Genomic DNA, 25,135 nt, shown 5'->3' on the forward strand with positions numbered 1-25,135 from the left:
TGGAGAGGTGTGGCTTGCGTGCGCGTGCATGCGGCGGCCGGCCCCGCCCCGTCAGGGCTCTCGCGAGACGTCGGTGGGGCACGGCGGGCAGCGGTGGCGGCAGCGGAGGAGGGTGAGGGGCGGTTGGGTGTCGGGGTTTTGGCCGCTTGCAGCGGCAAGGGGGGGAGGGGGAGGGTGAGGTTTTCCCTGGAGAGCTCGTCTGCAGTTGGGTGGGTGGGTGACCGTTGTCTGTCAACGGCTCCGCGGGGGCGCGCGGCGTCCCAGTGTGGGTCGGGCCCCCGGCGCCCCTCCGCGGCGGAGCGGGCAGGACCGCGGCCCCGTCGGTGGCGCCGAGTCCCCCGGGAAAGGGTTGTGGGCGTGGCGCCCCCCCCTTTCTGCGTGGGAAGCGCTTGTTGGTACCGAGGCTTCCGCGGCGTGGGGAGCTGGGAGCCCTCTCGGGACCTCGGGCAGTAGTGGGGACCGGCTGGGGTTGATTATCCGTTTGCCTTCCTGTTTGATTGCAGGACAAGCCTCCCTGGGCCACAGCTGAGCAGCATTCCCTCCCTCACTCCCTCTCCTGAAGACCTAGTGGCTTCCGATCTGCGCTAACAAGGTTCTTAAATCCTCTGGAAATACAAGAAATGGGGATAGAAAACAGTTAGACTTTGTAGTTGTCAGCTTCGAGGAGAGGGAGTGGAGACGAGGTGCTGTAGGCCAGAGCAAGTGTGGCTGTGACACGTGTGGAGGGGGCTTGATGCTGCAGATGTTGCGTTGCATTTGGAGTGCTGCCGTGATGTTGGTACCTTGCCCGTCACTACTTAAAATGCTTTCTTGCCTCTGTATGCAAGGTGTTTACAAAGTCGATGGTAGTCATAGTTTGGCTATTTTGAAATACAGCCGAGATTGCTCTGGAGCTCAAATTCAGCTCATCAGATCCCTGGCTTGCAGGTTGGGAATCTGATTAGGGTGACTGCACTGTTCCCATTTCAAAACTCATTTGTTACAGTGATAGTTTATGGTAGTATAAGTTTATTGGGGAGAACAATCAATTATGTTGCACCAGCTCTTCACAGACTAGTCTTGGTATTTTGTGCCTTTTGAAGTGTTTGGTTAGGGAAAACTTTGCAGAAAATAATTTTAGCTATGTTTCATCACACAGCAGTTAGGTAGTGGTTGTTGGGGTTTTTTAAATCCTTTTGCCGGCTGCCGTGGAGTGGTGCTTGCAATAGCAGTTTTCTTGTACTAATTGAAGAAGTGTATTTGCCTAAAGCATTTGCTGTTGAGCACCTTGTCTTTCTTTTAGCCAAGGAGAGGAGTGGTAATTCAGATTTAAATATGTTAGTATTTATCAGTTACTTAAAGTAACTGCAGTGAAACTATTGGTGGAAACTTATATACTGAGCATTGCTTAGATTTATTCTGAGACATTTTACATGTCCTTCCAGCATCTTGGAGCTTTCTGATTGCATCGTCTAGTTTCAGAATGTTTATTAAAGGGACATGGATCTGGCTCAGGGTGAGTGTTCCTTGGGAACCAGTGAATTTTGCTTCTTTATATTGACAGTTCATTTCAGGTTTCTGTGCACTTTCAACAGCTGCCTTTGGGATTGAGAGAATAGAACTTGACTGCTGTCTTTGTTGCCATCTGTGTTCATTGTGAAACTGTTCTCCAAAGGGGTTGCAATACAGAAGTGTCTACTGTTATCTTCAGATATTGTAACATTTTGTTTCTCTGCAGTGTGAACTGCAAGTGAGAGAGGTCGGGCTTTTAATTGTTTGTTTGTTTAAATGTTAATTCCGTTACCACTATTTCCACAGCTCTGAGGAGATCACTTTCTAGTTAATGATGGCTGCTGATACCTCTGTTGAAATAGTTCAAAAAGTTCTGGAGAATGAAATACTTCAGACTACAAAGGTTGTGGAAGAACATCTGGATGCCAAAATACAGAAGCTGGACCAAATGGATGAAGACGAATTGGAATGCCTTAAACAAAGGAGGCTTGAGGCACTAAAAAAGGCCCAGCAGCAGAAACAAGTAATTCCTGTAGTAATATGGACTCTTGATGTGTACACTGTAACAGACTTTTTGGAAAATCCAAGGGAATTGTAAATGTGAACTAGGTGTTTTGGGGATCTTTGTGTGGTTTTGTTTGTTTGTTTTTTTCCTTCTTCCTCACTTTTCTGTACTTATTAATTTTAAATTATCCAGAAAAGGAAGTGTCTGTCCATGTGTGCATGCTTTGTGTTTTTTAACAGGAAGGAGAGAACCTCTGTGATTATTTACAGTAAGGGTAGGATTAAGAGTCTCATGCAAAGATTTGAGTGTGTCCATGTTCACTGAACATTGTTGTAAGGAGGCATAAGCCTTGTGGGTAACCTAATCTTATGCCTTTAGGCTCCTTAAGCTTCTGGGGATTGTTAATTATGGCATGTAAGTGATGCATGCTCTTAAGGTATTTAGTAGAAGAATGATACAGGGTCTTTCCTTGTTCCCAGGGTAGAATCATTTGTCCCACTCCTCCTAACGCAATGAGATGTTGTCTTTGTGTGACTGCACATTTCTTCTTGCAGGAAAGGAATTCTACTTTGGTCCCTGATACCTCATGATAAATTATGGTCTTTATGCTACTCAAAAAGTCTCTTTGAACATAGTTCTCACCAGAATTTTGGTAAAATACAGTGGTAGACCTTAATTTGTAAGTAGGGAAGCCATAGATTTCTTAGTTTACTCCATTAAGCAAACATAAACAAAGAAATGGACTGGGTTGAGGGGTTGAGGTGGCTGGATTGAAAGGAGATGCTCTGGCTGTGGTGGAACCCATAAAAACCAATGCTGTGCTTTGAAATGGGAATGCAGTAAAATGTTGTGGCATGGTTGGGATGTTGGAGGACAGGCAGTGTTAGCAGCTTTGGTTCTCTAAACACAGAAGTAAAAAAAGTAGCATGCTATTTGCTTGTCTTCAGAAGCACAGTTTATATTTGATTCTAATGTTTTCCTTTTTCAGAAGTCATAACACTTGGATGTTCTTGGATGTGAGCATGTGGTAGTTCTCATGCAAAAATTTGTTCATATCAGTTGATTTTAAGTTGCTGTTCATTTTCATTTTCAAATACGTATTGGAAGAAGTACTCAGTAAAAGGAAGCATGCTGCCATACTATTCTGGAATAGGATTGTGCAGGGGGGAATTAATACATACCCTCTGTTGAAGGATAAGTCATCATGGATGGATTTGCATCATGATGACTTCTTCACATGCTCATACTTCTACGCATTTTTAATGTGTATAATGTTCAGGAAATTATTTGTTCAGTCCTAATATAGCTTACAGGATATTTTTGGTTTGCTTGAAAACTTTTTTTTTTTTTCCTTCACTCTGCAAAGACAAAACTGCAAGACCAAGAACAGTGATTTATCTAAAAATTTTTCCCCCCACTGGAAACTAAAGGTTTTTGTCAAGTCTGTTACACTACATTAATTCTAATAATTTAGCTTAGTCTGTACTTATTTTAATATGCTACAGTTAACTTTCGGTATTGTAGAAGCTGGGGTTTTTTCTTAAGTGCTTTTGTTGAAAATCTAGGTTAGCTTTTTCTAAACTGTATTTGCACGTAATCAGGCAGTTTTTGAAGTTGCCTGTAAATTTTAGCTTGTGAAATTTTTTTTCTCCATACATTTTATGACTAATGTGTTTTTGGAATGGCTTTCTGGAAGCCTGGATCATATTGAGATACCTTCAGTATAGATTCGATAGATAAACATCTTCTGTTGCAAGTGAGTTAGCAGGCTTTTTTTTTTTTCCCTGATTTTTTCATAAAGGGAAAAATTAGAAGAAATCTATTTTAATACATATAATGACTTGAATCAATTTTAGATGAGTTCTTTGAGTGTACAGAAACATTTTAGAGAGAGTAGCCCAAGCAATTTTCAAATGCTGAGAATTTTCTGTTGTTGATGTTCTCTTTGAACTATTGTAGTGTTACCAAGAGGCTGCACTGCAGAAATTCATGCAGCTCTGTACAAGATTTGTATTTCCAAATAAGTGAGGTAGCCTTGCTGCTCAACCACCTATCTGTTGTTGAGACAGAGCCAACCCAAAAGGATTCTCTAGCCTAGTGGCATTGTGAGTATTTTCATTTTTTCAAAGCAGAACTAAAGTGGGGGGAAGTAATTTGTTTCTCCTCCTATCACTGCTTGAAATGGGTTTCCACTGTAGGCCCCATCTTTTAATTTTTCTTAAAAGCTGCAGAGCTTGCATGACAGATGCAGGACTAACAAACTCCATGCTAATTATTTCCTTTTATGTTTTCCAAAAGGAGTGGCTTTCAAAAGGACATGGAGAATACAGAGAAATCCCAAGTGAGAGAGACTTTTTCCAAGAAGTCAAAGAAAGTAAAAACGTCGTTTGTCATTTCTATAGAGATACAACTTTCAGGTAGAGTAAATAAACTATGCTCAAGAAACTCATTGTTTAAAAATGTTGAAAAAAAGACATGTTCTTTTGTTCTTTCAATCCCACTAATAAATAGGCATTTTAGAAGTGTTCAAATTCCTGCCTTTTACAAATCTCACTCATTTCTCAAGGCATTTGATTTTTTTTTTTTTATTTTTTTTCCATTCCAGTTAATCTGAACATGATTTGACAACAATTAATGCTCTGTTACACAGTTCATTAGAATATACATGTATAACTACTTTGACAATATATGAGTGAGTGCTGTGTTTCATTATTGATTTAGTTTGGGGGAGACAGGTCTATAAATGTAGTGGCTATACAGGAGTAACATTTTGAAAAGATCTGGTTATTCCAGAGAGAGATATTCTGGATAGTTCTGTCAAATAAAAATATAAACAAAAACTTGTCTAGGATTTAACCTTTTACTTTGAAAGTATCTGTGGATACCAGTTGGAACTTTTTCCCTTTGTGCCTATGCCTTTGTGGTTATGTCACTTTTTTAGGATGTGAGAGACCTAGATCTGAGAGTGCGTTCTGACTCAGAATAGGAACCTAAAATAAGATATCCCACTTCCTTGGAAGAATTTCAGAAACTCTAGGTTGTAGACTGTTCCTCAGTGGGTCCATCTCAATGTCTTCTGTTAAAATGCAGTTGCAAAGTAGAACAGATTGTTGAAGGAGGAGCCAGTTGTCCTGTTGTTGGCTGCTTGTTTTTTTTATCCCCCTCAAGGTGTTATGTCCTCTTTATAGAATATAAACTGAAACAGCTTCCATGGGAGAAATTGAAAGAGGTCAAAGATGCATTATGCAACTGAAGCATCTGCATCCTACATTTTTTTTAAGTTAAACATTTAAGTTTCAGAAATACCCAAAGTGTTTGTATTTGTCTAGCTTTTACTCAAAGAAGTTCAAAGATTGTCTTTGCAAATAAGGTAGCTTAGAATAGGTTTGGGTCATTGGGTTTTTGTTTCTTGAACCATCCAAGTCTGTAGACTCTGACAGGAGAAAGAACCTTCTCTAAAGTTTTTTGTGAAATGTGTCATGCTGACAACTAGCTTGAATATAGTCTGTCAAGTTTACCAGCCGCAACATCAAGCTACTTTCATCCTTGCTCCACTCCAGCTTTTTGATCTTCTCACCTCTTCTCCTGAGTTAAAGGACAGTCACATCACAGAGTTCATGCAGCCAAGCCAAACAACTTCAAACAATCCAGAAAGTTGAGATTGCAGGTGATAAGTCCACAGATCTCTGCTATCTAACAAGTATTTTGAGCAGTTCATGTTACTGTCCTATAGATGAGAAACAATAATTGTATGCTCACTCCTATTCCATTGCAAAAGAAAAGTGGAATGTTTTTGCCTTTAGTGCTACTGAAGCAGTCTGTGCAAATCACTGTTGGTTTGGTTTTGTTTTGTTTTTTTCCTGTACGGTGAGTTACAGCATCTCAGTTGTGGAAGTAGTAACTATAAAAAAAAAAAAAAAACCCAAAAAAAAAAAAAAAACCAAAAAAAAAAAACAAAATGCTGTATCATGTTGAGAGTACTTTTCTGAAGACGTGAAGTTTGTTACAGAGAAATTTTTCCAGCTGACAAGCATTAAAGCTAGAACAGGAAGAATAGCAGTCAGAGGGAAATGTCATCAATAAATGCAGGCCTCAAGAAATGAGAGAGGCTTTCAGGTGTATGTGGGAGTAATTAGGAAGAAATTAGAGAAATGGATGGTGTAATTGTGCAATAAAGGTGCTCCAGGTATTATTCTATTAGCTGTTAAATCCAGCTACCTTTCAAACCCAGTTTCTCTTGAAACTACATTCTTAATTACAAAGGTCATATCTGAGGAATTAACATGATAGAACTAGCTCTTTATTGTTCCTTTTAAACTTTCTGTAAAATACATATTCTTCAGCATATTGATTCTAACACTTTACATATTTTGTTTTTTTTTTCACAGGTGCCAAATAATGGACAAACATTTGACTGTATTGGCAAAAAAGCATGTTGAAACAAAATTCTTGAAATTAAATGCTGAAAAATCTCCTTTCTTGTGTGAGAGACTGCGCATCAAAATAATTCCTACTCTAGCACTAGTAAAAGATGGAAAAACACAAGATTATGTTGTGGGCTTTACTGATCTTGGTAACACTGATGACTTCACTACAGAGACCTTAGAATGGAGATTAGGCTGTGCAGATGTAATTAATTACAGGTAATTAATTGTTTTGTGATTATTTTTTTTTGTTGTTTTCAGATGCAGTGCAAGGAGAACGTGCTTGCAGACAGGAGAATCTGTAAAAGTTTGTATCTTTGACTGATATGTTACATGTTTAAGATACATGAGAGCTTAATCCAGTTATTTAATCTATGTACTTTGGGAAGGGAAAGAAGAGAGTATCTCTGGCAAAGTATTGAGGCATTATAGTGAATGTTACATTGTCCTTTTTGTATAGTAATAAACAGAGTTCTTGCCATGAGGTGTATAGAGTAGGTACACTGCTTTGTTACGGCCTCTCAGTCATGCATCTAATGTAATCCTTTCTAAATCAGCTATAAATGCTCAGATGTCACAGTTGCAATGCAGTAAAGTTTGAGCATTTTTAATCCAATTCAGAGAAAGATCAGCAAGTCATCCTTAAACTGCGTCTTAGTCCATTACATACATGTTTGGGTCTTTTTCCAATGAACAGTACAGAAAGTGAAAATAAGTTGCAGAAGTGTAAATAAATTATCTGTGTAGCAGTACCATATAATCATCATAAATCCCGCAGTTAAGACTACCAGACAGAAAGCAGTAGAAGATAACTGTCACCCCAGTAACCTGTCTTTACAGGAGAATCATTTACCATAACTTTCTGCTTTGCTTTTCAGTGTGGCTAAAACATCATCTTTATCTTTTTAGGTTAATTTTGCTCTTTTGTTTTGAATATCTTTGGCTTTTTTTTTTTTTTTTATTTTAAACTTCAGTGTCATATTTTATTTCAATGCTTAATGTCCAAATTTTGTCAAGAAGTATTGTTGTATCTTAAAGCCAAAGAAACTATTCAGTTTAGCTTAGTAGCTGCTGAACTGCAGATGAAATGACTGAAATTAAAATTTGTAATTCAAAACAAGGAGTAATACCCACTTCCCAGTTCAGTAACAAGCAAATATGCAGAGGAGTCAAAGACAGCTTGGATACATACTCTAGATAGCAACAGCCTTCTATGGGAGAAATCTTTCAGTGGAGTTGTACCAAGCTGCAATGAATTTGCTAAATGTTAGTACATTGGCTTACAGCATAATTTTGCTTCCTACTTGACTCTACTAGTACTGTGTATTCTACTCTTAGCTCCTTGTGGAGTGGGGAGTTGTTTCATTCTTTCTTCATTTTGCCCGATCGTGAGTTTGGTACCCTGGCTTTGCAACGTGTGCCACAATATCTGCACAGCCCAGGACATCCATTCCAGAGACATCCATTTATGTACAAGTGTGGCATTTCCACACTGCTCTGAATGTAATGTCCCACTCTCTGGAGTTCCTGAAAAGGAGATGGTCCTCCTCAGGGCTTAGAAACAGTTCTTTTCCTTCAGCATGTGGGATAGCAGGTGATGGAAGGATATGCTGTATTTAGCAGAAAACTGTTCAGGTAACATTGTTTGACCAAAATCAGGATTCAAGTGGTGTATTGACTTATTATTGACATGTAATTAATGAGCAATCAGTGAACTGTACATTTAGGATCCATATCAGCAAAACAATATTTACAAAATGTTAATACCTACAAATTTCTAAACACCTGTCTATAGCTAGTTCCAGAAGATTCTAATTGCTTATTCACCGATGCTTAGATACAAACACCTCACAGGTCACATGAGTGACAGCCCTTTTCTGAGCAAGGGGAGGGGATTCCCCTCCTTGCCCTCTCCTGCTGTAGGAGATGTGGGTGCTCCAACTTGATGTGAACACCTGCTGGGCCCAGCAACCCCTGAACCCCCATGCTGGTGAGAAAGCCCCTGTGAAGTCCTACATGCTGCACACTGAGGTGTGAGTCCCTCCATAGACCACTAGCTGGAGTGCGGTGTCTGATGTTGGAAGCTGCTCTGTCTGGCCTAGGCAGGGATAGTACAAGGTGACTTCTGGCAGTACAAAACCCAGGTTTGACTCATCTGCTTCTACTCTGAGGTCCCTGTTATGAAATTTTAGCTTCTTTTGTACTTCTGGCTCCTCATTTGTTTTGAAAAGTCTCTCTGATTCCTTGGTTACTGTTTAATCTGACAGATGGTTGTCTTCAGCATGATCAGTTTGCAGCAAAAGCCCTTTCAGACAGTTTTTCTCTAAGAGTTCCACTTACAGATACTGTTTACACTCACACCTGTGTCCTTAACTACAGTTATCTGGGCCATTTTGTCCAGAATGTGCTACGCCAGAAACACTGCAATGCTAGGTAGGGTGCCTTTAGGGAGTAGGGGTTGTATTCTCTTACAGTGTTTTTCCTGAAAAAACAGATAGTTAGAGATGCTACTTACTGTCTGCATGAATATGGCTTTAATCAACACATCTTACTCTTTTCCTCTAGTGGAAATTTGATGGACCCACCTTTTCAAAGTCAAAAGAAATATGGAACAAGCTTTACAAAGTTGGATAAAACAACCATCAGAGGAAAGAAATATGATTCAGATTCTGATGATGACTAGAAGAGCAGCTAAATGTATTTGTAAATCATTTTTTGTTTATGCTTGGTACGTTTCTAAAAACGTTTTTTATAAAGCTTAGTGCTTTTCATTACATCTGCACATAATGCTCATTTTTCTATACAGTTTTATACAACTGAGTCACAGCAGAAAAAAGCTTAAATATTTTTTTTTTCTTCTTTTGGAATTCATTTGTAATTCAAAAATCTGAGCCCTTCTGACTAAACAACGTTGGAAACAAGCTTTGTCTTAAGTATAAGTTGATGAAATGTTCTGAAGTGGCTGTTAGAAACCCTGACTGTACCCAGTCGGACCAAAGGTTCCTCTGACCCAGTATCCAGTCTCAGTGGCCAGAAGTAGATGCACAAGAAAGAGTAAAAACAGGGTGAGCAGATAGCAGTGTTTCCTCAGAATATGCTTTAAGCAATCTGGCTTAGGGAAACTCTGAGACCATTTGCTGCTTAAAATTGTGAAATAAAAATATCTTTAAATCCTCATAGTATCCTAGCATCTGCATCATATGGCAAGGAGTCCACAGTTTAACTGTGCTGTGTGAAGAACTGCTTCCTGTTGTTTTCCTTAAATCTGACAGTGCCAGTTTTTTTCCTAATTTTCTTTATTAAAGGAGATGATAGACACTTTTAAAAAACACTTTTCCCTATCAGTTCCTCTTCCAGTTGTCTTTATTATTACATATATTATCAATAAAGCACCACAAAAATAGTAGTAAAGGAATTGTGCATTTTAACAAATGATTGCTTATCTTACGGTGCCATATCATGGCATTAAGTAACTTAACTACATTGCACTGTAAGTTGTAAAAAGAGTTGTAACTTATGTGAATTCTGAAATAGATGGTCGAGAGAAATGTCCTTTTATCATCTACGTACGCTGCATATTAAAGCTGATACAGCAGGTGATAGCACATAGCAATGAGCATATTGAAAACGGCCTTGTTCACGGGTTTGTATAATTCTGTGGGTTTGAATGTCTGGATTTTATAGCAGATGCTTTGTACAAGAGAGTAGGATGGAGAAAAGTATTGGTGGGAAACCTCAATCCGTTAAGTTTAGATGATATAGCGGCACGTTCTGTGTACTGTTCTTCGGTAATGGACAGAATTTTCATGGGAGATCTTCCTTAGAACACAATGTAAAATTTCTGGCTAGAGGAAGAGTTGATGAGTTTTGCTTTTGTTTTCAAAAAAAAAAAAAAAAGTTTGCTGTGTGCTGAAGGACCCTTTTGAGGTGGTACTTTGAATCCAGTTGGTCCCAAAAGCAGTGAAGTCGGTCTAGTCAGCCTTGCTGCCTTGTAGTGGAGAACACTTGTGATTGGGCCAGCCCAGCAATATATCTCTGTAAGTAAGTTTAAAAAATTTATATTTTATTTCTGTTCATGTAAATTGAAATAAAATTATTTTAATTCTAATGTTGACTTTTGCATCATTTCAAATAAGGTGGTCTAGGTGCTGTGGGTTGGTTTTTTTTCTTCTTAGTGAGATCCATCAGAAAGTTGCATGTGCTCTTTCTGGATTTTTAGCAAACTACATACAATTCTGTCTAACATTACGTCACTTTGAGAAGACAGTCAGCTTAAGATTTTTCACAGCTACCCGTTAATTTGCTAGAAGCATACAGCAGTCTTGCTTCGAGTTGATCTTTTTAATGTACAAACTCTCTAAATGCACTAGGAAGGGGGTTTCTTTTTTCTTTTTTTTTTTTTTCCATTTTTTTCTTTTTTTCTCTTTTTCTTATTTTTTTTTCTTTTTTTTCTTTTACGCAGTTGGGTGAAATTTAATTCAGGAAACCAATGTTCCAACAGTATTCTTAAGAGTGCCTTAGCAGGACTCATCTCCAAGTCCTAATTATGTTGAATAGACTGTGGAAATATAAAATCATGTCTAATGTAATTGCATGGTGTATGGAAACATGTGTGGGCTTGTCAGGATTCCAGGATGGTGCGTTGTTAGAGGTTATTCAGTTACATGTGTGAATAGCCCCATTACAAACTCCATGCAAATCCTAGTCAGAGTCTGTGGGTTCATGTCACTTTAAGCTGCTGTTTTTTTTTCTAGATTAATCTTCAGTTGGACATCTTCCTTCATCTGTCTTGTAATATGGTCACATGCACTCCAGTGCTGATACAAGGAGTTTGCAGGAGCGCATGGTTTGGGTAAAAGGGGAAGTTGAGACTGTACTAATAAGCTAATACTTATTTTGAACTAGCAACCTCCTAGATCTGTCTGCGTCAAGTCTTTCATGTCTGCTTTCTGCATTTTCTGTCTTGAATGAAGATTAAAACTGTCATTGAGTAGTCCTCTTGCTAAGATCTCCATTCTTGGGCTGCATATTATTTGGAGATGAACAATCCAAATCCAATAATTTTATTTTGGCTGAAACTTAAAATTCTTCAAGAGCTGGAAAATTCTTCTGGTTTGAGTAGTAAGGAATTCTTCTATGGCAGAGTTCAGTGATTTTGCAGTGGAGATTAAATAATGAAGTGTCTGTGATAATAAAACCTGGATCAGCAAGCCAGAAGTGTGAACAATACAGAGAACAGCCACACAAGGAAATGTCAGCTGTACAGACTTGAAAAGCACAAAGCTTAACTTTGTCGACAGTGATCTAGTGTCAATAGGTGAGATGATGATGATGATGATGATGATACACAATATCTAGAAAAGATGCAGGTTGCATGGGAGTAATTGCTTACATCAGATAGAATGTATATGTAAGGGCATGATTAAACAGGGTTCCTGAGCCTAGACTAATCACAGAGTGGTACCTGGTCTGGCATGGGTTAGCCATGAAAGGGTATTATATAACAGAGATGAGAAATGTTCACGTATAGCTTTTGAAGTTATGGGGTTTATGCGTGAACTCATCATGTAACTTTAGTAATGATTAGTGCTTAAGTCTGTGCTTGATGCTTGCATGAAGTAATCACTAAAGAAATGCATGGAGACAGTAATAGCCAAACAAGATCTGTGATGTTCAGCTGTTAATGCTAGATTATTCGGACTTGACTGGGCATTCTTTGATCACTGTTTGATCCCACGTTATGCTTGTGATGGTCTGCTTAAAAAATCTGCTTATAAGTTAAGTGCTGAGTTGAGCTTTGGGATTTGGGAAGTGTGAAGAAGTCTGGTCCCTGGAAGAGATGGGATGAGAAACAGACTCTGGAGAGGGCAACAACTGAGCAGCTGCTCTCGGACCCCATGAGTAGGTTGGATTGCCTAGAAGTGTAACAGGCCATTGAGAGAGGCCAACTCAAAAGACAAATTGATGCCTTTCAGTCCTGAGCTCCAGGCAATCCACATTATGCTATTTCCCATCTAGAAATTTCAAAAGGAATACTTTTCTACAGAAAATGTGGGCTTTGAACAGTATGGTCTTCAAAACAGCTCCGTGTAGGAGTAAAGCCAGTGTCCTCAACCTGGTGTGAGAGATACTGTCATTGTGTGTCTCGTATACGTGCAAGCAAAGAAACAAGCACAAGCTGATGCAGAAATAATATGGCTTTTGTACTCATTGCATATTCAACAGCTGTGTATTCCACTTTTATAGAGGAAAACTCTGTCAGTAGTGAGTTGATCTGTCTGTGTCTATAGAACAGCTGTATATGAGAGTTTAAGGAAAGCCTCTCTAGGAATTGGAAGTAGAGGGTATTTGATGTTATTGTAGAATATTTTAGAACTGTTCTGAGGGGGATGTTGCCCCTGAGCCCCCTTTAAAGGTTAAGTAGGTAGATAGGTTCCACAACGTGAACAAATTACTGCTCTGAAGATCTGCTCTGATCTTTTGTTCTTGGATCATGCTTTGGAGCCTTCAGTGTTAAGACTAATGTGATTGTGGTGATCCAAGACATCCCAGTCTCGCAGATGCTCTTTGTTATCTGTCCCCCTGGAGACCACCATTCTGTATCGTACCCTGCAAAAGGGAACATATGCCCATACCTTCATCAATTAAATCTAACATATCAAAGCGGTTAAAGTACTACATAAGAGACCAGAGCATCACCCAAAATAATATTGTTCAAATTTGGTGGATTAATTTTAAGTGCATGTACATTGAGAGATTCCTGTTGATGGAAAAGGAGTAGTTAAGAAAACTTGCTTTTAGAGATCCCATGAGATGCATCTTCTAGGGGTACATTTCTTTGGATTAGCTATTGAGGCTGTGGCTTGAGCTGCCTGAAATAAACCACCACTGATCCAGGAGTCATGTAGCTGTGTCAGCTCTGTGTGGAATCTGTCAATATACTTTACCTTTTTGAAGACAGCCTTTTCAGACATCATCTGCCTGCTGGTATGATTTCAACATGTGACTCTTATAAAAAAAGGTTTAAAACTTAAGTTATCTGTTTCACAAAGCATGCAATCTTCAGTAAGCATTGGCTTTTCCCAAGATGACGTTGTATGAAAATCAGGTGGTTGTAATACACAAACCACATTAATTACTTCCTTGATCTTCTTCCTCCTTCCTAATTATTTTTTTTTTGTTAGTGTGCTGCCCTAGAAAAAAGCCTGAAATTGTTTCCTGTTTGGTTTCTAAAATGTTGACAGTCCTTAATCATGAATTCCAGGAACACAGAAATGATCTTAATAGTTATCATAGAATCACAGAATGGTTTGGGGTTGGAAGGGACCTTAAAGTCCCACCCCCCCTGCCCCGGGCAGGGCCCCCTTCCCCCAGCCCAGGGGACTCCCAGCCCCGTCCAACCTGGCCTTGAACCCTTCCAGGGAGGGGGCAGCCACAGCTGCTCTGGGCACCCTGTGCTAGTGCCTCACCAGCCTCACAGTGAAGAATTTATTTCTTACATCTGATCTAGAGCTATACTCTTTCAGTCTAAAGCCATAACCGCTTGTCCTATCACTACATGCCTTTGTAAAAAGTCCCTCTCCAGCTTTCTTGCAGGGCCTATTTAGATACTGGAAAGTCACTATAAGGTCTCCCTGTAGCCTTCTCTTCTCCAGGCTGGACAACCCCAACTCTCAGCCTTTTTTCATAGGGGAGGTGCTCCAGCCCCCTGATAATCTCTGTGACCCTCCTCTGGACCCGCTCAAGCAGGTCCATGTCCTTCTTGTGCTGAGGCCCCAGATCTGGACACCGCACTGCAGGTGGGGTCTCATGAGAATGGAGCAGAGGAGAAGAATCCCCTCCCTCAGCCTGCTGGCCACACTTCTCCTGATGCAGCCCAGGACACGGTTGGCTTTCTGGGCTGCGAGCACACATTGCTGGCTCGTGCTGAGCTTCTCATCAACCAACACCCCCAAGTCCTTCTTCTCAGGGCTGCTCTTCATCCATTCTCTGCCCAGACTGTATTTGTGCTTGGGGTTGCCTCGACCCATGTGCAGGACCCTCGCCTGGCTTGAACTTCAAATGACTTGTTTTAGGTGATAGATCTGGTTTTAAGCCGGGATGTGAACTGAGGCCTCATAAGATCCAGTCCAGTGACATCTTTGCTAGAACACATTTCCTACAGTAAAGTTCAAAGTCTCATTTTAGAGAACAGAAGGCAGATACTTTTTTCCTCCCTCATGAACACTTCTGGTCTTACACATTTTACGTGATAGCTAGAGAGATGCTTTGCATAGAGCAGGATGTCATTTCAATGCTCACCTGCATTCTTCAGAAAGGCAAGATAAAAGAAGAGATTTGGGCTCTGAGCACTTACCCACTTCTGAAAACAGTGAAAACTGAATGCCCTATGTCTTACAAGTTTGAAGACCCTTGATATCATTACTTACAGGTATACCATATGTAGAAAAGAAATTATATGGAAAAGTAATTAATAAACTGTCCATATACCTTTAAAAGTTGGGAAAGGCAGCTCTAGAGGGTTTGTTTGAGATGATGCTACAGATGCATCTTTAACTGGCCAGTTGAGGTAGGCATCCAATATGCGTCAGCTGTCGTGAGCAACTTCCATATAAAGCAGTTATAAAGGCTGTGAATACATGCTGTTACCTGTAATTACCTCCCAGACAAAAGGAACAACCTGAGAAATGCATCTGCCTGCTGATATTATGAAACCAGAGTTGAAACTCACAACAGAGACAGTAATTAGTATGGGTATTGTTCCAGGTAATTTTAGATCGTATTCTCACCACCCAGTGAAATGTGATGCTATAGCCTGCAACCTGAAGGAGAATAGCATGTGCAATATATAATGCTTTTCAAAATGATGCTCTATTTTGATCAAATCTCCATTAAGTGGCATGAAAAAAAAAAAAAAAAAAACAAACCTCACTCTGGTAGATCACTTGGAATGAGGAAAAAAAATATAAAGTGAAAATCTCTGAGTAGGAAAGAATTGGTGGTATTGAACCTTGGTGTGGTTTAGATCTCAGCCATGCTCCTTTCTAGCTTATGTAAAACAAGTGGAAAATTCTATTCTGTCAAGTAGCATTTTTTGTCCATGCTGTACTCCCTTTAGCTCAGTGTAACTAGCAGTGTCAGCAAAAGACCATGGGGAAAACATGTCTGTGGTCACTGACTGCAGCTTACTGCCAGGATGCCCCTGTGAATACCAGGGAGACAGGAAGATTTCCTGCTTCTTAAGAAGATATAGATACCATTTGATAAGTGAACTCCTACTCTTTCCTTGACTTTTCCATCCCCTCCTTCCAATTCACTTGCTGTGCTGGGCAAAATCCAGCACAAGGGGAATATGTACTGGCATCCTTTATGTTTAAAAATTACACAAGAGCAGAAGGAGTTTCAAATTATAGGGTGGTTGTTTCGGGTTTGTTTGGGTTTTTTCTAATTACAACATTTGTGTCCTTTTTCTTTAATATGAATTTAATAATAACAGCATGTTTTCATGGCTTTCATATATTTTCCCTACTATCAAGCATGAGGGCTAGCAACTTGCTGTCCATCTAAATGAAAGTCTTGCAATTTCATATGAATCCAAAAAGCTGTGCTTCTAAACAAAATACCAAGAATAATAAAGAAAAATACAAAAAGAGGTATGGTAGTGTTATTAGAGAAGATAACATTTTTCAGGGACATCAGTTAAGCACACTCCCGGGTATCTCTTTATGAAGTCCAGCCATTTAGAGCTGCTTTAGTCATATACACAAAGATGCCTTCTAACTCATTCCCTCTTAGGCCTTTCAAAAGTAGCATCATATCACAGCTGTGTACATCCCTTCTGTTGGTTATGGGTTGTCGCAGGCAGACCTTATCTGACTCTTGACGTAATTTTCCAAATGAAAACTAGAATACAAGTGAAAAATTGTGCCGTACTAGTGACAGATGCAGCCCACTCTCCTTAAGCGGTTCACCTGAATTCGATGCTCTGGGTTTACAGCCCAACAAAGGCTTGTGAGCAGAAGATTGTGTTTTCTAACATCCTGCAGGTCCCCTTACATGGTGGTGCCTTGGACAAGTGCACTCACTGGCTTAGAGCCCTGCCCCATACAACGTATGTGAGCATGACATTGTTTCCATAGAGGCTGCCTGCTTTAGGCATTTAGTCTAAAGGGCAGTTGGAAAATTTTGTGAGGATACAGAGATTTTTAGCAAGAAAAAGTCCCATTCATAATGCTGCTGAAAAATTATCCTTATTTGGCCTTATACTGAATATTGTGTCAATATGAGGAACCTGTCCCAGGGAACCTAAGACCACACAGCAGCACAGAAAAAAATAATTGTACTTAAAACATAACATCTGCCATTCAATGAGTAAATAAAGAGCAATACAATGCAGAGCAGACATTACAAATTCATGTGACAGTACTATGAAACTGAGAAAATCTGTGATTACATGGTGTCACGTTCACAGCAGGACATGACACATGGGCAATAAATGAGAGAGAAAATACATAGCAAAAACAAACAGTATTTAAATTCAAAATTTTGTCTTAAGGGCCATCAGCAAGTGGCCAATGCATTAGAAAAGAAATCTTGTCTAAGGTCAGAAGCTACTTTTTTAAAAAAGGTCCCAAGTAATCAGTATGAACACAGGTTCAGTGACAGAGGAACACTAGTTTATTGTCACTAACATGATACTGTTTTTATAAAAGGTAACTGGATGTTAATACTAAATTATGTTCCTCTATTTGAGAGAACACATCTCTTTCTAGTACAGATTATCCTATTCTATAGAAGGCAAATGAATGCATCTACTGGATTTGTTGCCATAAAGCTGTGCACTTTAACCTTTTGCCAGCTCATTTCTTGCTTTCCTCCCTTCCAGCATTTCTTCAGTCACTATTTCCTTTTGAAAGGATTAAAGCCACACTATACATGTGATGTCTCTATTTTCTACCTGTTATTTCTAAAGATACCACATAGATTCTTACCTTGCATTACGTCAAATTACGATACCTTTCACTATTTAAAATGTTAAACCCCAGTAAAAGAATTAAGTGATAATCTACTCTGAGATACCACAATAAGTTATCAGAAGAATGGATGCCTAGCCTTGTTGTAATCTTTGGGAAGATGTCTATCAATTCCATATTTCATCCAAATGAATTACTTAAGACTCACCTTAACTCATATCCCAACCCTCCTGTAACAGTATGGCTAGGTTCTCCTCCTTCATACTATCTCAGGATCTAAGTCTATGATATTTATGTTTATCGATTTTTAAGGTGACAAGGCCCACGATCATTTCCTGTGCTTTACAGACTAATAGCCATCGCTTGGTTTTGAACACAGTAATTGGTCAAAACAGTGTTTCCTACCCACCACGTCTCAAGCCCAAAAGAGAGCAATGGGAATAGATGGATTTGTGATGTATTAAATAATGAAGAGAACGCTACTGGAAGAAAATCTTGCTTTCCTAGCTTCCACATGCTGGGCAGTCTTGGGAAGAGTTTTTAGTTGTTAATACTGACCTGTTGTTATTAGTCTCCAAATGGACTGTATCTTTGTATTTGAATAACAACAAGAAGGGAAGGGGACAGGACTGAAGGGCACTGATCTCCCAGATGATCTTTCCATCTCCAAGTGACTCAGATGATTTACGTACATGAGAAATGTCCCTGCCACAAGGTTCAAGACTTTAAGAGACCCTCTGTGTGCTGCCACTGGCTTCAGCTGCTGAGAGACCAGTTCCCTTCCTCATTTCAGCTGCAGCATCCTGCCTCCCCAAATCTAAAAGTCAAACCCTGCCTCTGCTCTCAAAGTATTCAAGTCACCCTCCTGAATCAGGCTTGCTGTAAGCAATGAAGCAGTGAGATGCTTTTCTTTAATTGTCCTTTTTCAAATTCATATGAAAGTATGATAATTCATTAAAGGCTTGCCAGTCTGAAATCATCAAGGAAATGAGACAAAAAATCCTTCCAGAAATGTGTCCATACTGATCTCAGATGCAAATCAAGGAGACCACTAGACAGGGGTCTGATTTTTGCCCGGCTTCTGCCACTGATTCACTGCAATGCTTCCTGTAAGTCATTTATTGTGCACCAATGTGCTTATTGATGGAGGAAAACCAGTATTTATTTCCTTTCACAGAGTTGTCTTGAGTCTTACTCACCACTGCTTGTGCAAATCTTTGGATGAAAGAAATAGTAAGAGTTCTAAGCTCTTAATATATATTACTTATTGTACTTTAAAACAAATGTCATCACTCTAGGTAGGAATTAACATTCCAAAGTCCATAGGGTGGGTACCTTTTCATACACATATATATAAAAGTCATCAAGTGATCTTTCTCAGAGGAAGGCTGACTGAAGACAGGTGAGTCTGTATTCACTCATAGAATATTTATTTAGAGCCAGAAGCCTTGGGTTTATTTTAATTTAGCATTTTGTCAATATTGTGATTGCTATGCTCTTTCTACCTACAGTCTGTAAGGATTTTTGAGATGGGAGGGAAAAAAAAGGCAGATAACTTGAAACTTTATAATCTGGCAATTTTCTGCATGTGCTACAGCCCGTAGCTTTCCATGGGGCCCCATATGGGTTTGCCATTGAATCCATAGATATTCAGTCAAGCTATATTGATCCAGGCTTATAAATACTGTTTTAGTGTTAAACCTCAAACAGAGCTACTGCATGCAGTCAGCTCCAGATGTGGACATTTGCTGGCCAGAATAAGCTCACTCAGGACAAGAGAATTTTTCCAATGACACCGGTGGACTATTTGTGTCTCTGCATCCATGCAGACTGGTTTGCTGTAGAAATACAGGCTAGAGAAAAGGTCACACATCACCAAAATCAATAAGGTATTTTAAAGTGTTAATAGCATTGCCTGATGATTGCACGAGGCTCATGGTGTGTTTTGTATTTGAAACCCTCTCAGGGGAAAAAAAAAATTTTAAGTTGTAAAAACTGCTCAGTTTAAATGCACTCACCAGCAAGGCAAGTACAGTCAATGTTTTCTTCCTATTATCTGACAACATTCTGGAATTTTATTAATAAGCACAGCAGATGCATTTATTGCTAAAGTGATTATCTTCCATTATCACACACAGAAATTAACACAGAAGTATTATTTCACAAGATAAATTTTGGAGTTGCCTTGCATGTTCTTAACAAAGAATTAAGGGTCATATTGCTTGATTTTTGAAAACGTGTTTCTCCAAAAGCCAAGCAAAAACTCCATTGCCTTTAGAACAGAGAGGCAAAGGATGTGTGCACTCTGTAGCATATTAGACTTCAAACACCTATATAATTAAAGCAAAGGTGCTATACTTTCTCATCGTAAAGACATGCTACGGGGGTTCAAGAGGGGTCATGTGAGCAAGCGATGTGAAGTGACAGGCACTAAAAAAATCTCTGCTGGCCCAGGCTGCTGACAGGGACCTCCCTTCTGAGCTCCCCAGGCTTGGCCTTTCCATCTCAATGCGATGGTGTAGTGGCTCACAAGAGGGGGAGGACATTCAGCTGCAAGAGAAGCCTGTAACCCCCAACCAAGTTGGAAATAAGGAGCAAATGGGATGCCCATCACTTGCTTCTCCTCCCAGCACCACTGACTGAAGCTGGTGGCTGCATCCTGTGCTGCGGAGAGGGTGTCTCTGCTCCCCAAGCCATCTTCAGCTGATGCCATCCCTGTCTGGTGCCTCAGGGTGGGAGCTTCTGGCATGCAAACTTTGCTACAGGGATGTTAAGAATGAGCACTGATTTCTTCATATTTTGCAAACCACTGTATTTCCAGGTTGCCTGGGGTAGCTGAGGAGAGCCATCGCCATGATCCCCACACTGCTTTTGCTGGGCCTTACAGCCCTTGTCGGTGAGCCAGGGTTTGGGTTTGGGCTGCTATCAGAAGCATCCTGGGAACTGTTTGCAGAGGGACTGTGGAGAGGAGGTGTGCAGTCAGGTCTGAGGTCCCCTTTCTGTGTGGAGCTGTAAAGCCCTGTGTGGCTGAAGGTCCTTGGCTGCTGTATGAGGCTGCTTGACTGACGCCCACGTGTGTCCTTTAAACCAGCATGTCTGAAGTATGGAACTGGCACAAAAAGGGAGTCACAGATACACCTCCTCTTGATTTTCCCAGCTGATCTCGCTGATCTCGCTGGCTAGTCAGTAATGGTCTCACAAAATGAGTCAAGCTGTTTGATGGAGGCTATTCATTCCTCAGTTACCGAGGAAGCAGAGTAATTTGCCCAGGCTGAGGCAAGCACTCTCCTGAATTAATTCCTTACCAAGTTATGGAGGGACACAGGAGATGCTCCCGGCCAAGGTGCTCAGGTACCGCCAGCCATCATCCGAGGGGTCCTGGACATTGGTGGGCATTGAATCAGAAGAGCCCTCTGAAATAAATGCAGAGGCTGTGAATCCCTTCTCTCACACCTTCTCTTCTTTAGACCTAACAGGGCAGACACCTATTCATCTAGATTGTCATTAGATTAATTCACTTCAACCTGTTCAATTAGAAAAGAACAAATTTCTGTTCTTGAGCTTTCTTTGATACCGTTACTGATGGAAAGGAGTGGCAACCATACAAGCATAGCCAACACAAGGTGATGTGGATTATGGGTCTGGATGAATCCCTCATGCTTGACTTGTATGCACTTGCAGCATGCTGTACGATATTGCTCTGAGATCTAACGTGCTCAAACACCTCCATTTAATTTTGCAGCTCCATCCATGAGTTACAGTTGCTATGGTGATATAAGTGCTCTTCAAGCCCCCACTATCTCCTGTACTGCCGTAAGAGCCCCAGACTGTGGTAGGTATCATTCACTGCTTGATTTGTCAACCTGTTTGTACCTGACAGAGAGATGCTTCACCTTACATGTTTGCCAAATTAAATGTGGTGCAGCTACTCAGTTAGCCAAAAGGGAGAAAGCAACATCTTCTCTCCCAAAATGGCAGGTGCTGTGAAGACTCCAGACCTGGGAAGTGGGATGACAAACTTTGGGTCCCATAGTCAGGATCCTCATCCTCTAAGCAAAGGGAAATGGCACAATCAGGTTTTTTCAGTTTAAACAGCTTCTTCATCAGCCAGGACTTTAGCACAAGTGTCCTCACAAAACCCTGGGGCCTGTCTGCTCAAAGGTGAAGATGTGCAGAGCCAGATCCTGAGTGCTGGCTTGTCAGCTGAGCTAGCCAGTGGTGACCTGGCAGAGACACAATTTGCAGGAGGAAGGTCCCAGATGTGTAGCCATCCTACCTCTGGGTGACCCATTTTTGATAACTCCTTCCCATTTCCCTCTTTCTTGCCTTGTGCTATTGCCCTGTGTCACCACACAGTTGACTACATCAGGTTCACACTGCTGAGATCTCCAGGGACTTTGCCATATACCTCAGACATAGACACCTCCAGGGTATGACTATGGGTGTCCAAGCATGGATCTGGATCCACTTGCTTGTTTCCAAACTGTTCCAAAATTACTTTTAAAAAACCCCCACCTTTCTATACACAGACTAACAACATAGCTGTTACTGCAGTTTGGCCAGTCAGTAGTAATGCATCACTTGATTTTTTCAAATGCAATTTGAAATTTCAGTTTTCTGACTCCAGAGCCATATTTCCAGTGGTGCAGCAGCAGAAGAAGACCACATATGCACGGTCCCACCCCCTGGGAAGCTGCCTTCTTCCCCTCGTCATCCTCGGGTACTGGCACGGCAGCTCCCCAGCCAACAGTTAGATCCTATAGAGCTGTGCTTGTTCCTCAGGCACCACTGCCCAACTCGACATAGCTGCCTTCTTTTCAAAACTCATGTTACTCATTTGATACAACTGCTCAAGGGGAAAGTGAGGGTTTTGGATGGGAGGGTGTGTAAATCTACCTTTTTCTATACTGCAGGATTTACCACAATACAGAGGTCTGCTGAGGCAGACATCGTACGCCTGAGGAAATACGAGATCCCCATTAAGAGAGTAGCCAGAAACCTGTGCTTGGACCCAGCGCTCATCGCTGCCATCATCTCACAGGAAAGTCGTGTTGGCCTGCTGCTGGACAACGGCTGGGACCAGCAACGGCATAAGTATGGCTTGATGCAGGTACATGAAGATAATTAAGTATGAGTAACAGGATAGTAATGTAGTGTATATCTCAGGGCCTTACCTTAGCAAAAGAGTATTCTGTGTTTGAGACAGCACTTAAATGTGTTCCTTCTACAGCAAAGGTTGTGCTTAAGTGTTGTCCTGAATAAGGTCACTTCAGTGAGTCACAGACTGGGAGTACAAAGAGGGGAAAACTACAGTGGTGGTTGTGTTCAGAGGGAAACCCATTTTCTTGCTTGACTTTCCTAGCTTGGTGGGCAGCAACACCACCCTTTCGGAGTATGGGATAGTGAAGAACACATAAATCAGTGCTCAACTATCCTGGTCCTTTCAATTAATGAAGTACGGGCAAGACATCCTACCTGGACCTGGGACCGGCAGCTGACAGGTACCTGATGGGCTATATACTAGAAAGGGAGGCATGCTGAGTGATGGGAGTGATGTGCATTTGTTGGTGTCACTTTTAAGGGAAGAAGAGCATCAATCTGGCAGATTTTGCAACTTCCCTTACAAAAACAAAACAAAACAAAACAAACCCCAAACACCCCAGAAATGCAGTTTTCTAGTTTAAAAGAGGAAATCCCAAAACAGCAGACTGGCAAGAGGTCTGAATATAGATTCAGTCTCCCAGATCAAAGCACTGTTCACAGGGCCTCCATGTTTCTGCCAACCAAACAAAAGCCACTGGGGAAGGCACAAAATGAGGTGCTGCAACACAACAAGCTTATCATGGCAGGATGTTGTGTCAAGGAAACTTGGGATCCAAGTTTGCTTGTGGTGTATTTTAGCTGCATGCTAGTTTGTTTACCTTATGCTATTCCTTACTCTCCCATCCTTGCTCTGCCACTGCCTGTTTAGATTACACCCTTTTGTGGGGCCAGCATGTCATTCCCACCTGCATTTGGACAGAGTCATGGGTTCTTTCACCTTAGAAATAAGGATTTTGCAAAATCAGTCACTCTTCAACAATAACGCACAATTAGCAATTTCCCAAGCAGTTGTGTAGGTTTGGTGAGATGCATGGCCCTTTTTACTTTTAAATCTCTATTTCTTACTTATAAGCCTGTAACAACTCCTTCTTAACTCTTTCCAGGGGGAATCTGCACCTACCGTGCAAAAATGGGGAACTTCCAGCTCTACGAGGAAGACCCATGTGACAGAGACAACTACTACGTCAACAGTGTGATTAGGCGAGCCCAGTACTTTAAAAGACATGGGTTTTAGCTCATAAACCTGCCCTGCCACCAAGCTTCTCCTCTACATAGACTATCCCATTAGTGATTGTAGTACCCAGAGCAGTTCCTCAGGTCTCCTGGCAGAACCGATGCTGATGGCAACAGCAATGGCACCTTGCTTGCTCCAGAAAACCCCAACTCCCCACTCAACAATGGGCAAGCTCAACACTGTCTTCCAGGGGACACCAAGACAAGCGGGGACAGATCAGCAAAGTTTAAGTGTCGGGTGAGGAAGGTACCTCTTCCCATTCAAAGCTGGACCTGGAGCTGTTCGTGCAGCCCCCAGGCACAGGCATGCAGGCAGCTCTTGTTCTTCCCATCTCCTTCCCCCTCCCTGGTCAATGGGGGGATGAAACCACTGAGTTAAAGTCTTCCTTACCCTTGATTGTGCTGGCTACAGGGCAATGAGGAGATTTCTTGCCAAGCCTTAGGTCTCTGCACTAGCTGTGAATTCTTGTGGCCAGCCTCGCAAAGGACAACACTAAACATGTTTCTGTTAGTCTTCTGAGCCCTGGAGCGCACAGTCATGGTGGGGCTGAAGACTTCTTCAGGGTGAAAAGCAGCCTCATACAGGGGAAATCCTCTGTACAGGGTGTACTGCCAGTGCCATAGCAGGCATGCAAGACACCTTTCCATTAGAGAGCAGCCCTCTCAGCAGGAGCTGGCCCCTTATGTACCTGCCCCAGGAGCTGTATCACAAGTGTTGCTAAAAAAACCCACAACCTTTCCTGCTTTAGCTTTGGCACCTTTACGCTGTGTTTTCTCCAAGTCTAAAAGTGCTTCAGCATCTGTCCCTCTGCCAGGAATCCCAGCTTCTAATTAGGAGTGAATTAGCTCTGGCTTTATAAGATCTGAAGGTGTTCTTCAATGTGGATGGGTCTGGGTGAAAATTTAGGTTTACTGAGAATAAAAGAGAAAATGAAGATTAATGCTGAATCCCTTTTTATTTTTTTTCATGGGCCTGGTGGGCAGCAACCTGCAATTTGAATAAATAACCCTATTTAGTACTCTTGGAATGAGTCTAAAACTCAGTTTGAAAACAAGAAGAGGAAAATGATGCTGCAGACTGGGGTGAGTGAGAAAAGCTGGGCTGCGATGCAGGGCATGAGGCAGCCTGAACCCAGCCACTGCACTCAAACCTATGAAGAGAAGAATAAGGAAGCTCACATTTAGCCTTTAGAACAACCATTTTGGAGGCGTCAGGACACCTTTCTGCTGGCTGTCACCATTGCTGATGCAGAAGTGATGTGCCTGGCAGTCCCTGCCCAGCAACATGGGGCTGCCGGGCAGGGTCAACACAGGCAGCGTGAGAGCTGGTTTGGAGACAGCTTTTTCAAGCAGAGAAATTTTAGTGCTGTGTTCCTTGTCTTGCCAGTCACTCAACTGCTTACCGT

The 25,135-nt window shown here is 41.2% G+C and overlaps 2 protein-coding genes across 5 annotated transcripts; both read left to right on the forward strand.

The window, feature by feature from the left end:
* The first annotated feature begins 36 nt into the window (after nucleotides 1-36).
* TXNDC9 (thioredoxin domain containing 9) lies at nucleotides 37-10,528 on the forward strand. Of its 3 annotated transcripts, XM_042805937.1 has the most exons (7): nucleotides 37-112; nucleotides 504-592; nucleotides 1,425-1,495; nucleotides 1,798-2,014; nucleotides 4,295-4,413; nucleotides 6,385-6,639; nucleotides 8,986-10,528. In XM_042805937.1, the coding sequence occupies exons 4-7, from the start codon at nucleotides 1,823-1,825 to the stop codon at nucleotides 9,101-9,103; spliced, it is 684 nt and encodes a 227-aa protein (XP_042661871.1). In that variant the 5' UTR covers nucleotides 37-112; nucleotides 504-592; nucleotides 1,425-1,495; nucleotides 1,798-1,822; the 3' UTR covers nucleotides 9,104-10,528. The 3 variants fall into 3 exon arrangements, with proteins under 3 accessions (XP_042661871.1, XP_032860820.1, XP_032860822.1); XM_033004929.2 differs by lacking the exon at nucleotides 1,425-1,495; XM_033004931.2 differs by lacking the exons at nucleotides 504-592; nucleotides 1,425-1,495 and having other exon boundaries at nucleotides 50-112.
* Nucleotides 10,529-20,078: 9,550 nt separating this feature from the next.
* Nucleotides 20,079-24,640, forward strand: LOC104360016 (lysozyme g). Of its 2 annotated transcripts, none has more exons than XM_042806016.1 (5): nucleotides 20,079-21,016; nucleotides 21,136-21,225; nucleotides 22,307-22,503; nucleotides 22,756-22,894; nucleotides 23,600-24,640. In XM_042806016.1, exons 2-5 carry the CDS (start codon nucleotides 21,144-21,146, stop codon nucleotides 23,728-23,730), a joined length of 549 nt encoding a protein of 182 aa, XP_042661950.1. In that variant the 5' UTR covers nucleotides 20,079-21,016; nucleotides 21,136-21,143; the 3' UTR covers nucleotides 23,731-24,640. The 2 variants fall into 2 exon arrangements, with proteins under 2 accessions (XP_042661950.1, XP_009964190.1); XM_009965888.3 differs by having other exon boundaries at nucleotides 20,079-20,289.
* The last annotated feature ends 495 nt before the right edge of the window (nucleotides 24,641-25,135 follow it).

The sequence above is a fragment of the Tyto alba genome, unplaced genomic scaffold (genome assembly GCF_018691265.1).
Source record: "Tyto alba isolate M040663 unplaced genomic scaffold, T.alba_DEE_v4.0 Super-Scaffold_45, whole genome shotgun sequence".
Lineage (NCBI taxonomy): Eukaryota > Metazoa > Chordata > Aves > Strigiformes > Tytonidae > Tyto > Tyto alba.